This window comes from Xenopus laevis, chromosome 7L, assembly GCF_017654675.1.
Source record: "Xenopus laevis strain J_2021 chromosome 7L, Xenopus_laevis_v10.1, whole genome shotgun sequence".
NCBI lineage: Eukaryota > Metazoa > Chordata > Amphibia > Anura > Pipidae > Xenopus > Xenopus laevis.
This window is the reverse complement of record NC_054383.1, coordinates 29,660,682-29,676,966: the sequence shown is the minus strand read 5'-3', so window position 1 is coordinate 29,676,966 and position 16,285 is coordinate 29,660,682. Positions and strand designations below refer to the sequence as shown.

At 37.8% G+C, this 16,285-nt stretch overlaps 1 protein-coding gene across 12 annotated transcripts in view; it reads right to left on the bottom strand.

The window, feature by feature from the left end:
• LOC108696166 (protrudin) overlaps positions 1–16,285 on the bottom strand; it is a 73,538-nt gene that overhangs the window by 31,468 nt on the left and 25,785 nt on the right. For 6 of the 12 annotated variants that reach the window (XM_041568715.1, XM_041568717.1, XM_041568716.1 and 3 more), the window contains exons 7-9: positions 13,209–13,348; positions 7,328–7,372; positions 1,462–1,503 (exon numbers count right to left, since the gene is read on the bottom strand). In XM_041568715.1, the coding sequence (XP_041424649.1) occupies positions 1,462–1,503; positions 7,328–7,372; positions 13,209–13,348 (227 nt within the window). The remainder of the gene's footprint in view (positions 1–1,461; positions 1,504–7,327; positions 7,373–13,208; positions 13,349–16,285) is intronic. The other 6 variants (XM_041568719.1, XM_041568721.1, XM_041568720.1 and 3 more) reach the window with 3 other exon arrangements.

Genomic DNA, 16,285 nt, shown 5'->3' with positions numbered 1-16,285 from the left:
GACACCTACTGGGCAGCAAGAGCAGTTAGCCCTGTCTATATCTCACCACTGTTTTTGAGAAAGCAAAGCACCACTATACAATGTTGACAAACATGAAACCAATGCAACCAAAAGACTCAAACACTAACAAATATACACAGACAAGTTGTAAGGAGCCAATGGGCATTGGATCTAAACAGGTTCTCCATGACATGTTGAAGACAAAGGAGAGCTGGACGTGTGAGAAGCAGACAGTATCGAGACACAGGGGTTTTGGCTGCAGGCCCGGATTTGGCAAGGCCACAAAGGCCTGGGCCTAGCGCAGCAAGCAGCCCAGTCACAACCTAAAGAGCACTGGGGATGGGTACCCCTGTATTTGTAATCCCCAGTGCTCCGGCACATGCGTGTGGGGGGGTGCTTGCTAGGGTGCACATCAGCCTAGGGGCACCCAAGCCCAAAATCCAGGACTGTTGAGTAGCTGCAACAAGAAACACATATGCAAAAGTAAAAGATGATGGCTAGCGGAGTCTAAAAGGCAGTTGTAGGGAATGCATTGTATTTTGACACAGAAGGAAAGGGAACTATTGAAAGTCAGGACAAGAAAAGTACAGTTGGAAGTTAAGGTTAAAAAGCCATAATCAAAATGATATTGTTTGCCTGTTTAAAGGGGACCCGTCACCCAAAGAAATTATTCAAAATCCTATTTTATCACATTACTCAAGCAAAATAAACTTTAATTACACTCTATAAATTATTTGAATCTTGTTTCCTTCAGTGTGGGAATTCGTAACTATAGCAAGTAGGCAGGAGCCATTTTGTGGACACTGTTATTAAGACAAGCCTTGCATCATCTCAGGATCTTGTTTTTGCACTAGAATGGGGGACCCGATGTCCATCCCCATGCCCTGGCTACACAATTAAATGGTGAAGAGAACCGGGGAATGTGGGGGGAGCAGTGACATCTAGAAAGTGCTAAATGGAAAGTGAAAATAATTGTCTGCCCCGCCTCTATGCCTAAGGAAATTGGATTTCATTTTTAATTTGAAAAAGACTTATTATACAGATTTTTGTGTCTGGGTGACAGGTCCACTTTAATGGAAAAATGATGATCAGGAGCAGGAGGTGACCTACTGTTTCTCTCTTATATTTTGTAAAAATATCACCAATAACCAAATACAGAGCTGTTGTGCTGAAGTCCTTAGAGAATATCTTAGTCAAGGTAAGCTGTGATAACCCATATTATAGTATAATATGTCCATATATATAAATATATATACTGTATATATGTGTGTGTGTGTGTATAAATTATTAACATTAACCGCTTAATGTTTCCTTATGTTTATGACTTAATAAATGAAGGCTTTGAAAGCTATGGTCATCCAATTTATCCTCCTGTTTCTCCTTTTCATCATTTGTCCGTTAATAGTGAGAGCAGATCAATGATGAAAAAAAAAACAATAGCGCTGAAAGAGGCAAACTCACCATGACAAGGCTGGGATCATGGGATGCAGTGCAAATGAAGCTCTAGGAATGGCACAAACAACAGTTCTGGTATTAGTTATGCTGCAGCAAGAGTGGAGCCAAAAGTGGGGTAAGGTATATAGAGCAATAGATGAGCGGAAATGTATGACAGAAAATTCTATATATAAAATATCTATACTCAAGGTAACCAAGGTACAACTACTACTACCATGAAATTCCTCACATAAATATAAGACCACAGCCAAATTAAATCAACAATACTGTGTTTAAACATCCTGGCCCATTTAAAGGACCACCGACTCCAAAAAAAGAATAGTGTTTTATATGTACTTTTGAACATAAAAGTGGAGTTACTTGGCACTGGCAAATGTGTATGCTTCACAAACAATAGTTTATAGCTGCAGTATAGCCATGGGGGAAGCCATTTAAAGGGGTTCACCTTTAAAGGGGTGGTTCACCTTTAAGTTAACTCTTAGGGGCAGATTGATCAAGGGTAGTAATTGGAGTTTTTTTTTAAATTTATTAAAAAATCTATGTTTTTTGGTGCAGGTGAATAGGCTGTATTCGATCGTTCAAATTGAAGTAAGAATGTATTCGATCGAATTCGCTTTGAAGTGTTTTAAAAAAAAAACTTTGATTTTTCAAAGTCCGCCAATTGAATCCAAACAGGTTCTGGGAGGTCCGCCATAGGCTAAAACAGCAATTTGGCAGGTTTTAGATGGCAAATGGTCCAAGTCTAATTTTTAAATAGACAGTACATGATTCGATATTCGAATTTTCGATTTTTTTTTAAATCAAATCGAATTTGAACTATTCCATAGTCGAAGTACACAAAAATAGCTCGAAATTTGAATTTTCAATTCGACCCTTGATAAATCTGCCCCTTAGTATGTTATAGAATGGCCTGTTCTAAAGAACTTTGCAATTGGCCTTTATTTGTTCTTTTTCTATAGTTTTGGAATCATTTGCCTTTTTCTTCTGACTTTTTTCAACTTTCAAATGAAGGTCACTGACTCCATCTGAAAAGCAAGTGCTCTGTAAGGCTATATATTTATTGTTATTGCTACTTTGTTTTACTCATCTTTGTATACAGGCCTCTCCTATTCATATTCCAGTCTCTTATTCAAATCAATGCATCGTTGCTAGGGTAATTTGGACCCTAGCAACCAGATTGGTGAAACTGCAAACAGGAGAGCCACTGAATAAAAAAACTATAAACCAAAAAAATACAAATATTAAAAAATGAAAACCAATTGCAAATTGTCTCAGAATATCACTCTCTACATCATACTAAAAGTTCATTTAGAGGTGAACATGCCCTTTAAGCTGAATACGGCAAAAAGGCTCATACTTACACAGCAGATAAGAAATAAGCTGTATAGAACACAATGGGTTTAGTTTTTACACAGGATGACAAATGGGTTCAGATGCCATTGATGGCTCTCTCCAGGAGCACAGATAGAAAACCTCTCATATAATATAGAACACTTGCTGTCTAGAAGTTTTATAGGTGCTTGATAAAGAGTTACAAACTTTAAATGTAAAAAAAATGAAGATATTTTCACTTTTTGGACGTTACTGGTCCTTTAAAGTGTTTTTGTCCACCCCCTAATACGGTCTTTTAAGTTCTCCACATTCATAGGCATGCGGCGTGTCCTCTGTTTTTTGCCAAACAGTAAATTCTGTAATTCCCGAATGTCTAAAATTGCTGACATTTCCCTGCAGAAGTGAAAGCCTGTGTGAATGTAGATTTCCACCCCCATACACCTCACAGCATGATTTTATTCTGTAGGGTAACTAGGGACCTTCCAGAACAGTTCTTTCCACACACGCTAAAGGAAAAATATACATATATTTATTATTTTTCACTTTTTTTTTACCTATCTAGACAATAATTTCTGAAACCCTGTTTACAAATAATGACAACAAAAATCGATGTTATCTTACGACAACACCCTAACTTCAGATTGCTGTATGCTATGCAGGAATAGTTCAGTAGGATCATTCTACAAAGCCTATGAGAAAGCCTAAAGGCTAATTATTCCGCCTATACAGAATTCCATTAACAGCTCCATTCAACTGGTCATTCGGAAACAACCTCAGACTATGTCCTCTTCCTACTGTTAGGCCATGTACCATTTTGGTTTCTTCTACAGAACAGGAGGTGATAAAGTTGTAGCCAACAAGCCTGAAATACTAGGCTGCAGTACTGCAGTAAACAAAATGCCTATATAAACCTGCCATAAACAGGTCCATGTAGCACTAATGTTGTACTGCATGCTGAGCCAGTTATACCTTAAGCAAAGCTATTTGAAAAAAGACATAGATACATTACTAGATACTCCCTTCTTATATGACTTATGAGGCTTAAAGTGGTCCTATAAATCATAGACAGATGCTGGCAATTTAAAGGAATACTATACCCCCCAAATGAATACTTAAGCAACTGATATTTTATATCATATTAAGTGGCATATTAAAGAATCTTACCAAACTGGAATATATATTTAAGTAAATCTTGCCCTTTTACTTCTCTTGCCTTGAACCCCCATTTGGTGATGGTCTGTGTGCTGTCTCAGAGATCACCTGACCAGAAATACTACAACTCTTAACTGAAACAGGAAGAAGTGTTGAAGCAAAAGACACAACTCTGTCTGTTAATTGGCTCATGTGACCTAACAAGTATAGTTTGTTGGTATGTTTGTGTGTAAAGTGAATCGTACGATCCCAGGGGGCAGCCCTTATTTTTTTTTAAATGGCAATTTTCTATTTATGATTACCCAATGGCACATACTACTAGAAAAGTATATTATTATGAAAATGGTTTATTTACATGAAGCAGGATTTTACATATGAGCTGTTTTATGCAATATCTTTTTATAGAGACCTACATTGTTTGGGGGGTATAGTTTTCCTTTAACATAAAGAGGACATTTATCAAGGGTCGAATTTCAAATTCATGTGAGTTTTTTTAAAATGAAATATATTTAATAAAACCAAATTTTGAATGAATGGAATCAACCTGAAAACTCTAATGGAATTTGATTTGAATTAGAAAAACTCGACTGGAATTCGATTCGAATTAAAAAAACTTGATCTGAATTTTAAAAACTTGAATGTCAGGAAGGGTGCAAACATTACCAAATTGATCCCTGGACCTCTCCCATTGACAACAGTAATTAGGCAGGTTTTAGGTGGCGAAAAGTCGAATTTGAGTTCTTAAATGGCCAGAGTATGATAAATCTCGAAATTTGAATTAGAACTCAAATCGAGTTTGGATAATTCACAATTCTAATTTGAGAGTTTTGACCCAAAAAAAATCTAATTTTCACTTTGACCCTTAAAAAAAATCTGCTCCATACTGTCGGTCATGGCCCCTCACATGCTCATATAGTTTTTTCACTGCACACCCGTTGTTAAATCACTAGCGGTGCTGGCCTCCCGTATGACTGGAAGGGTCCTCACAGCAGTATAGAAGCTGCACAAACACCCAGTTATTCACAGTCAGAGAGCTTGCCCCATTTATTGAGATGCATCAACGTTTCGGAGGGGGCCAACCCACCCTTCGTTAGGATACAACATCGGAAGTGTACAACACTTTTAAAACCAATAAAGTCCCAGCACCCATTGGAACTGGAACACATCCAATGCAAACACTCCACAATTCCATGGTGTTGTACACTTTTGGTGTTGTATCCGGACGAAACGGTAGGTTACACCCCCTGACACATTGATGCACAGGTGGTCACAGTAAATGGAGTTAGCCCCCAGACTGTGCATAATTGGGAATGGGTGGGGCTCTGTGGTTTCTTCTACACCCTCACCTATTGACACATGGGAAAGAGCTACTTCTCAGTAAGTTAACTAGAGTGAGCTGTTGTCAGGGGGCCTATTGGCTCCCAGCGGGAGGAGTGTGGACCAAGGAGGACGCTTCAGGCAAAAGTCCAAGTTCGCAGAACAATTGGGGATCAGGAGTAGTCGTAGTCGTCATCCAGCCAACAGTTCAATAGGCTGGCAGATAAGTAGCAAAGTCAAGGTTCAGGAAAGGTCAAAGTCCAGGAATCAATACAAGATGTATTATAGAACACCCAGGAATGCGGCAAACAAATCCTATAATCGGGCATTGAACCTGTGACCTTGGTGTCCATATTTTGAATTTTGGCACCAGACGCAACGTGATGACTTCACGCGTCTGCACGCTGGCATCACTGCGCTGGTGCCTCTGTCTATGTGGCAGCTATGGAGTGCCGCCATCTTGGACGTGGCACAGATGAAAAGCGGTGAGCCGTCGGGCGCTCCTGACAGTTGTGCAGCACAATAGCAAAAGGAGCCCATAAGCTCAGCTAACAGTCTACCCATTTGCACTTTACATACATATTGGCTTCAGTGTAAAACAACATGGTAGTATAGATTTCCAATTATGTGTGAAAAGAAGTGTAACTATATTTTGTGGTCTTTGGGCCATTTTTAAATTCAGAAGCCATGGCAAGCTGCTTGGTAGTCATCTGTTACAAATATAAGTGAACATGTGCAGAGGGTTAACTGGGTAACTTCTCAGCTAATAGTAAAGGTTGGCCAAATGTTAAATTGTGATGCAAGAAAGATGATGGTGTGCGGACTGCCTGTGCAAAATAAATTGCTGTTAGTAGGGCCTACACGGGCAAATTCCCCCTCCTTTTACTCTGGCTGAGAAATGACTTCAAAATCAAGCCCAATCTATAGATAAACTTTACGGCAGGAAAGAAACTACACACAAAAAAGTTGAAATACATTAAAGGGGTGGTTCACCTTGTAGTATGTTATAGAGTGGCCAATTCTAAGCAACTTTTCAATTGGTCGTCACATTTATTTTTTTAAGTTTTTAAATTCTTTGCCTTCCTCATTTTTACTTTTTCTTACACTTGGTAAAAGCTTCTTACATTTAACTACTAATTTAAAGGTGTCGTTCACCTTTACGTTCATTTTAAGCATGTTATAGAATTGCTAATTCTAAGCAACTTTCCGACTGGCCTTAGTTTTTTTCTTTTTTTAGTTTTTAAATTATTTACTTTATTCTTCTGACTCTTCCCAGCTTTCAAATTTTATTGACCCTATCGAAAACAAATGCTCTGTAAGGCTACAAATATATTGTTTTTTTACTACTCATCTGTCTAAACAGACCTTCTCCGATTCAGTCTCTTAATCAAATCAATGCATGGTTGCTATGGTAATAAAAATCTAAAATTCTTCAGCGTTGAAAAAAAAAATTTGTTGCGCGCATAAAAATTGTTGCACGTCATAATTATTCGGACGCCCATTGACTTTAATGCATTTGGACCAAATAGTCACGCATATAAAAATTGACGCTCGCATCAAAATTATTTTGGCACCCATTGACTTCAATGTGTTTCTCGAATTTTTACAGAACAGATTCGCCCATGACTACTCTCTACATCATACTAAAAGTTAACCCAAAGGTGAACAACCTCTTTAAATGATCTTATATAATGTATATGATATTGTATATATATTATAAATATTTTTTACTAATCCAATTTTTTTCACCTTTCAACATCCCAAGGCAGATGATATCTCAAAGGGATGCTCAAATTTGATGTTTCATCACTGTAAGAGGTTCCAAAGCATCTGATTTACAAAGTTGTTCCTTAATTTAGGCATCATAAAGATGCCACAATTAAAATGTCAAGCCTTTAGTCTAAAAGAGGATAATGAAGAATTCTTCAATGGTCACAACTCCCTCCTTCCTCTCTATTCCTGAAATCAAGGATCTGGCTGTGCTTTAAGTTTAATGTTTTCCAAAAACAGTTGGACCCAAATTTAATAATGTTTCCAACAGAAAGCAGGATGTTACTCAATGAAATCCTACCAGTTTATGGCTTGTGAACTCTGAGCTGTCCAAGCAGGAGGAGAACTGAGGAGAGAGAGAGAGAAAAAATGTGGAAGGAAGCACAGAAGAGTAACACATTAGATGGGAGGAATTTATCTGGAACGAGAAACAGAGAGAGTGAAGTAGCAAGAGAAATGGATAGGAGAATAGGGATGTACCAAAGTTAGGAAGGAGAGAAATGAAATTAACGATATGCAAAAGGGGAATACTTTTCCTAAAACATATCCATTATGAAAATAAACTAAGAAATGTCTCTGGCCACAAAGGAGAGCTGGGCTGAGCGCCAAATGCGGACAAAGCACACAGGCCTTGCCAGGCTGCAAGTGATTTAGTAGATTCCATCCAACATCAATTCAGAAATATAACGCTGTGGGATCCAGAGATCACAATCCAAGTTACCAGATGGGAAGTAAAACTAGTACTTGTGCAGTGCAATGGGAGTCTCACATTGTCCAGGGAACGCAGAAAGAATGCGTGGAGTAATGTGTGTGCAGTAATGAGACCTTTATAAAATAAAAAAAGACTGCCAGGAAAATTTAAATAAAACGCTTTACAAACTTAGGAAGCCAAATTTACTGAAAGTGAACCTAAAGTGAACACAGAGTAATAGGCCTCAAAATCCCATAACCAGCTTAAAGCTGTTGGAATAAAATAAGTCCTTCATTTATTTATTTAAACCCTTTCATGTCTGTCACATAGCTATAAATATCGAAGTGGAAGCCTCCATGTTCCACCACGGCCAATGTTTAATCTGCAGGCCAGCAGTGGAAAAGTTAGATGACTTTGCATACATACTATATACATTGTTGCCCCCTTTGTTTATATAATGTATATAGTATTATATAGTATGTTATGGTAACCTGTTATCCAGAATGCTGGGGACCAGGGGTTTTCCGGATAATGGATCTTTCCATAATATGGATCTCCATACCTTAAGTCTCCTAGAAAATCATTCAATAAACATTAAATAAACCCAATAGGCTGGTTTTGCTGCCAATAAAGATTCATTACTGTATATCTTAGTTTGGATCAAGTACAAGGTACTTTTTTCCTTATTACAGAGAAAAAGGAAATAATTTTTTAAAAAATTTGAATTATTTGGAGTCTTTGGGAGATGGCAGTCTTGTAAATTTGGAGCTTTCTGGATAACGGGGTTCTGGATATGGATCCCATATCTGTACTCATATATATATATATATATATATGTATAGATATAAATGTAAACAGGGTTCTTAAAGGGTAACTAAAAAAAATGAAAATGTAATTTAAGCTTCCCAACACTTTCGAAATACAATCAATTAAATATTCTGCATTGTTTCTGAAATAATCATGTTTATCTTCACTATCCCTCTCTCAGCATCTGTTTCTCTGCATTCTGTCTTCATGCAGCAGTTGGGTGTCAGATGAATGATCCAATATATCTTATGGGGGGTCTCCCTTTCCTAGCAGATGTATTAGAGCTCACTCAAATAACTAATTCCAGTACAAACAAAATCTAACAAAATAACTGCCTTTTGCACAAATTCTGCATGTAGAGAGACAGGATTTCTGGTGATTTTCTTGTGAGCTCAAATACATCTTCTAGCCAAAAGGAGCCCCCTATAAGATATATTGGATCTAACAGCCAATAAATATCTGACACCCAACACCTGAATGAATACATAATAATGAGAAATAGATGATGAGAGAGGAATAGCGAAGATAAACTTGATTATTTCAGATTACAGTTTTGCTAATAAAGCGGAATTACCCTTTAAACGGCAAGTTACAGTTTCCCCAAGTGATCTGCTTATCTTAAATTGTTACAATTGCTTCTTTGCTTATCTTTAATGATTACTAAGTATTGAAGTGATCCTGGCACATTACTGGGCTCTCTGACAAAAGCTAATTAAGTAAGAAACGTTGTATCTTTTTCTGGCTGTTCAGTGCAGTAGATCAAAGAGAAAGTAGGGACATTTCAGTAACAATCCAGAACTGTGGGTTGAGCCTTCAAAATCAGGACTGTCCCGCTCAAACAGGACAGTTAGGAGGTATGACATATATACACAACCTAAGGGTAGCACACTGCTAAAATGCTTGCCTCGGCTGCACAGTAAATAGTTTAAATACTTGAAAAAAAGACCAGCAGCACTGAGATAAATTGCATGAACAGGTGATGCTATTTTGAATACACTTTGAATTTTTCACAATATATCTTAGTGCTGCTGGTCTTCTTTCAAGTGTATATACTGTACATATATATATATATATATATATATATATATATATGTCCTTAATATATTAGTGGTGAGCACAACTATCCCTTGTTTGTTATAGTTTGTTATATGTTATAGATTCTTAATGAATCAGATGCAAGTTGAGTGTAGGACTTTGACGTAGTTGGCCATCTTAAATATATTGCAATATATGGACAAACAACCCCTGTTTTGTTTAAACGGTAAGGCAATCTTTTAGTAGTGTAAGGCACAAAATGTCTCAATGTCCTAAATATATTGATAATGGGTTAAGTGCAGAGGACCTCTTATATTTGTCTATATATATTTTGTGGTCAAAGCCTCATTGTACCCCCACTTAATGGTTTTACAAATTAATGGTTAGCACAAATTTTCCTTGTTTGTTATAGTTTATACAGGAGCAGTGACCAGCTCCATGTTGTAGCTCCCATCCTTTCCAGCTATGGTCAGGTGATCCCAGTAGTGGCCAATAAAAACCTTCAAAGCAGCAAGTAAGTTGCAGGTAAAACTTAGTCCCTGAGTAAAATGTATAATGAAGCAATGGAAATCATAATGAATCAGGTGAAAGTAAGTGAAGGACTGGCCAGACCAGGGCTTACCTCCCAACTGTCCCTTTTTCGGAGGGACAGTCCCTCTTTTGACAGCTCAACCCGCAGTCCCTCATTTGTACTGGAAAGTCCCTCTTTTCTCTGCACTGAACAGCCAGAAAAAGAAACAAAGTTTCTCACTTAATTGGCTTTTAGCAGAGAGCCCAGAACAGCTAACAGGTGCAAATAAGATACTTTGTAGCAATTTTGAGACACAAAAACACAGTTCAGATAAGGAGAAATATTTTCAAACTTTCATAACCTGCCAAATTTTGTAAAACAAACATGGTAAGTAGGGGGCGTGGCCACAGAAAGGGGTGTGGTCAACAAATTGCTGTGCTACGTGCGGGAAAAAATTTTTTGTCCCTCTTTTTACTTCCAAAATGTTGGGAGGTATGCCAGGGATGACTTTGACATAGCTGGCCAACTTGAATACATTGCAATATATGGACAAACAATTCCTGTTTTGTTTAAAGAGTAGGGAGCATTTTAGTATCTTAAGGCACAAAATGTCTCAATGTACTTAATATATTTGTAGCCCTGCAGGATCTCTTTGAAAATGAGCTTTTTACCTTGTTTGTGGATTAATATTCTTTGTTTTTCAGACATAGGGTTGCCACTGGCCTTCCTGTATTTTTAAGATTTATTCCTATAAACAGCATTGGCATCAATCAACATTTTTATCAGCCAGGTAAAATACCAGCCATGTTGCAACCCAATTCAGAGAGCTGCGACGTAAATAATAATGTGAATAAGGAAACTACAGATCCCAGAAGGCAGTGCTCTACAAAGGAAGTTGGGGGAAAAGGAAATCCTCTAGAGAAAGGAAGAGAAAAAAAAAGGGCCTGAGGAGAAAGGTTCCTGAGACCTGCTGTAGGTTTTCTGTGAAAGACCAGTGTATGTGTGTGTGTGCTGTAAGGGAAATAGCAGAGCCTCCTGCCCAGTTTGGGAAGCAGACTGAAATCCTGCCAGAGCCATTCCAAGCCTCCAGCTCAGTACTGAGAACTTGGGAGTGAGACCTGAGGCCTACAAGCAAGTTGCTTAGTATCAGACTTTCCTGCTTCACATCCCAGTAGTTGTATGCAGCAGTAGTGAGATACAGGTAACCAATATATAATTTGTGCAACAGCAACACAGGGACAACACTCATTGCCTTTTAGGCAATTTCAGATGCTTATTTACCTTTATTGTTAATTTGTTAGAATCAAATACTAGTGTGGATTTAGCCAATTTAAATTGCATTGCATCACGTTATTCTTGACCGTTTCTATTTTGTGCATTTAATTACCAATTGATTTCAGACCAGTTCCTGTGTAATAAATCTGGGTTCACTCTCAGTTTGTGTTGGTATTTACTGGGAATCTTTGGGGTGTCATATCATGACAATATTAAGCCACACACTTGGGTAGGCTACATATTGATAATGGGTTGAGTGCAGAGGCGTGTGTGTGTGTGTGTCTATATATATGCAAAAGAACAAGTTATAGCATTGTGCTTATTATGTGTATATATATTTCAATATAAGATGTGCGGTTTTTAATGTCCTTTCAGTTAATGAGTTGAAAACCAAATAATGTGTCAACAAGGCACTGTCAAATGTCAAACTCTTCAGCTCTAAGAGATGTAGCTGGTGAGCATTTAACTGAAGAGAAATAACCAGAGAAAGGCAGTAAGAACATGTCTGTCTAGAAAATGTAGCAGCTTGCCCAGGGGGCACAAAGATAAGAGTGCTCATTTCTCAGAGAGTGACTGTAACACTCTAGCACTAGCTTAGTTATGTTTTGGTGCATTGCTAGCTCTCATTGAATCATCAGCCATCTTCAGTTCCCTTGCTATGCCTTGAGTGTTGATGTGTTCATAAGCAATGACAGAATGCTTCTTAATGCACAAAACGAATGAGCTGCAATTTGTCAGCTGTACTATTCCTTCTCATTTTACTTCACTTTCTGCTTCAAACTGCTCCCAACCTGCACAAGCTTGCCCTTCTGGGCAGGAAAGCAGAAGGTTGGAGAAAGTGCTTCAGGGATCAAGCACGGTATGGGAAGCTTGGTGAAGCCACTTACGTGTACAGAAATATTCATCAATGGAGGACACACTAATATAGTAATCAGTAAAAACATATATCTTAAGCCACTTAAGTGCCCAGGAGAAGTGGAGAAGCCAACACATTGCAGTAAATATTTACTTGCTTACGGTACTTACAAGAGCACAATACAAAATTATTTTTTATTATATGTATAGCATAACAAGGAGATTTAAGAATCACGAACTATAAACACTTAAAAAGATCAGGGGAGGGAACAGAGTGCACATGGTCAATATCCATGGCCTAGATCTAGAGCCTGCATTTTTAATTTTTCAAAACAAGGGTATATTATCTTTAAAGGGGAACTATCGCAAAAATGAGATTTTAATATAAGTTTCATCATACTGAAATAAGACATTTTCTAAATATAATCAATTAAATATTCTGACCCATTTCTGAAGTATTCAAGTTACTCTTCACTATCCTCCACTCAATATCTGTATTTCTCCAGTATTTCTTCATGCAGGAGCTGGGAGTCAGATTTTGAATGACAGTTCAATCCAATATATCTTTTAGGGGGGATCATTTTGCCTAGAAGATGTATCAGAGCTCACTCGATTAAAATCGCCAGAAATTCTGTCTCTCTACATGCAGGATTTGTGCCAAATGCAGTTGCTTTATTAGATTTTGTTTGACCTGGAATCAGCTATATGAGTGAGCTCTAATACATCTTCTAGGAAAGGGAGCCCCCTCTATAACATATATTGGATAGAGCTGTCAATGAAAATCTGACACCCAACTCTGTCATGAAGAGAGAATGAGGAGAAACAGATGCTGATAGAGAGATAGAGATTAATAACTTGTTTATTTCAGAAACAGTACAGATTTTTTACTTGATTGTATTTAGAAAGTTTCTTATTTCATATTTTTCATATTCGTGATAGTTTCCCTTTAAATATTATTCACCAACAGTTGCCTGTCTTTCTTCATATAACTGTTTTAAGTCCACTCACCTCAGAACTGGTTGGTACTGGAGTAGGAGTACGATCCAAAATTGAACCATTTTCTACCTCTTGACAAGGTGCGGCTGGTCCTATAGATATGCTCTCAGTGCTGCCTTTCTGCTTCAAGGATGCTTTGCACTCAGCAACAACTAAAAACAGAGAGACAAAATCCGCTGAAAGACATAAGGTGCTAAGAAAGAACTGCTAATAGTTGGGCAAGATTTTGAAAATAGGGACATTTACAAATTTACAAATCTTACTTGGGATTAAAAAAAAAGACAATAGTCCGTCAAGCGAGCCATTAGGCTACAGCCAGAATATTTGCCATTGCTAAAAACAGTGATTGCTCTTTAGAGCATCAAGTTTGTGCCAGTATTACAAATAGTGCCTGGGGTAGTTTAAGGGTAAGGACACACAGGCAGATTCGGGGAGATTAGTCGTCCCGGCGAGAAATCTCCTCTTCTTCTGGGCGACAATCAAAATCGCCAGTGGGATAGCACTCGCGGCGTTTCGTTTTTCGTCACGAGGAAACCTAGGCCGACTTTGGAAAACGAAATGCCTGGAGTGCCATCCAGCTGGCGATTTTTCATTATAGCCGGCAGGAAGGTAGTGGAAGGCAGTTCGGGGAGATTGTCGCCACGAAGAAGAGATGATTTATCGACGGGATGACTAATCTCGCCAAATCTGCCCGTGTGTCCTTACCCTAAAACGAATACTGGATATCACCCCAAAGAATAGTCTTTTGCGCAGGGCCCTCTTTACCTCTTGTATCGGTTAACTGATTTATTGTACAGCGCTGTGGAATACGTTGGTGCTTTATTAATACATGATCATAATAATAATAATTATGCTTGTATGCTGCCATCTTGTAAACCCATAAGCAGCTGTTTTTAAGATAAGGTTAGATATAAGAGCCCCTTTCTGCTCTTTTTGGCCACAGAGTAAAGAGATCACAACTTGTGGTCCTAAAGCATTTAGTGAGAGAGGTGCATAAAATTTCCACCAGTATAATTCAATGCTGACCAGTTTCTAGATATTACACTAATGTGTGATGCCCAGCAGTGCCCCCAGTAGCTGCCATTTTACAATGTGCACACACCAGTCAAACCTTAAGGGCAATGGCATACAGAGTGTCTTCCATGTCAAAATGACCAAAGATTCCATTCCATAGGTAAGCACTGGTATAACCTTAAAGGGAAACAATTGTGAAAATGAAAAATTAATATAAGCTTCAGCATACTGACATAAGAAACCTTGTAAATATCAATTAGAAATTCTGCATCATTTCTAAAAATAATCAAGTTTATCTTCACCATCTTTCTCTCAGCCTCTGTTTCTTTTCATTCTGTCTTCTTGCAGGAGTTGGGTGCCATTAGATCATTGACAGTTAGATCCAATATATTTTATAGGGGGGCTTCCTTTCCTAGCAGATTAATTAGAGCTCACTCAAATAACTGATTACAAAATCTAACAAATAACTGCCTTTTGCACAAATTCTGCATGTAGAGAGACAGGATTTCTAGTGATTTTTAATAGAATGAGCTCTATTACATCTTCTACGCAAAAGGAGACCCTCTATAAGATATATTGTCAATTTACTGTTACTGTCAATTAATATCTGACAGCCAACTCCTGCATGAAGAGAGAATGAAGAGAAACAGATGCTGAGAGAGGAATAGTGAAGAAAAACTTGATTATTTCAGAAACAGTACAGAATTTTTAAACTCTTCTATTTAAAAAGTTTCTTACTTCAATATAATGAAGCTTATATTAAGTTTTCATTTTTGTGATAGTTCCACTTTAAGCATGTCAGTAAAATTGTGTGAAAATGCAGAAATGATCATGCATATTTATTGACATGCCTGCGGCAATTACCTATGGAAGGGTGTTTTGGGATGTTTTGTCACTCTGTATATAATTGCCCCAAAGACTACATATAACCACAGTCACAACTTTGCTCAAAATTGCTCAGACAGCTCTTTTGTTCATGATATAGGCAGTAGTACACTGGTTATATTATGAATGTGTAACAACAGTGCCCTCTATAGTTTTGGATGCAGAGCTGTATTTGCAGCTGGACAGAACATCAAAAGCTTAAGTAACTGATGCAGGAAGTGTCTTCTGATGTTTTTGTGCTTAGTTCTACTGCTCAGTATAACAGGAGTGGTTTCTCTGCATGGAACAAAGCATTAAAAGCTACAGTGGGGCTTGTTCATTTTTTACAGAATAGCTGTAATACTAACAAATACAATGTATACCAGAAACCTAAACTGTGGTTAGGAGAATTTGTTGTAATGAGACTTTGAATGCAGAGTAGGGTTCCCTTTCCAGCTGGCATAAAATAAAAAGTATGTTTGCCATGAATGAAGTGCCATCCTATGCTATAACTCTCAACATTAACTTTCCAAAATTCTGATTTAAAAGTACGCCCCCATCCCTGTTTTTTATGGCTATCGTTGGTCTCTCTCCAGATAACAGTGCTTGCCAACAGACATTAGAGTAATTGAGCAATTGGCAAAACATACTACACAATTCTAAAGTTTTCTTATCGTACTTTTTAAACATGCAGAAAGATAAACATGAGTCAGCCTTAAAATATCCTCACATTTGTCCTTATCAAGTCAGAATGAGATATGGCAACCTTCATCGCCTCCCTCTGTCGGTCTATCTTCAGGGGATAACTTTCCTCCCAGGATTTACTTATCTTAGTTAATAGCAGCGTTAAGAGTCCAATTACATTGGTGCACTTGTAATTACATGCTTAAGTCTGCAATAAAAAAAAGACCCAGGTCCTTAAACGTAGTGGGTCTTGAATTTCAGAATCCTTTTTGAACTGCTAAAAGGAAACTGTAATGAAAAATGTTTTTAGCATGACAGCAAGATTAGTTTAAGGCTGAGAAACGATTATGGTAGAATGAAAAAAGAAAAAAACATTTCTGCTTCCTTTGTTTTAGAAACTGTCCTAAATTATCATTGTCCCCGGCTGAACAGAACTTTGGAATAAAGTTGAGCCACCTGCGTGGTGAGTCAAAACGGGCTGATTTGATCATTTGGCCCCAGAACCAATGGTCAGATCCTATGGGGAT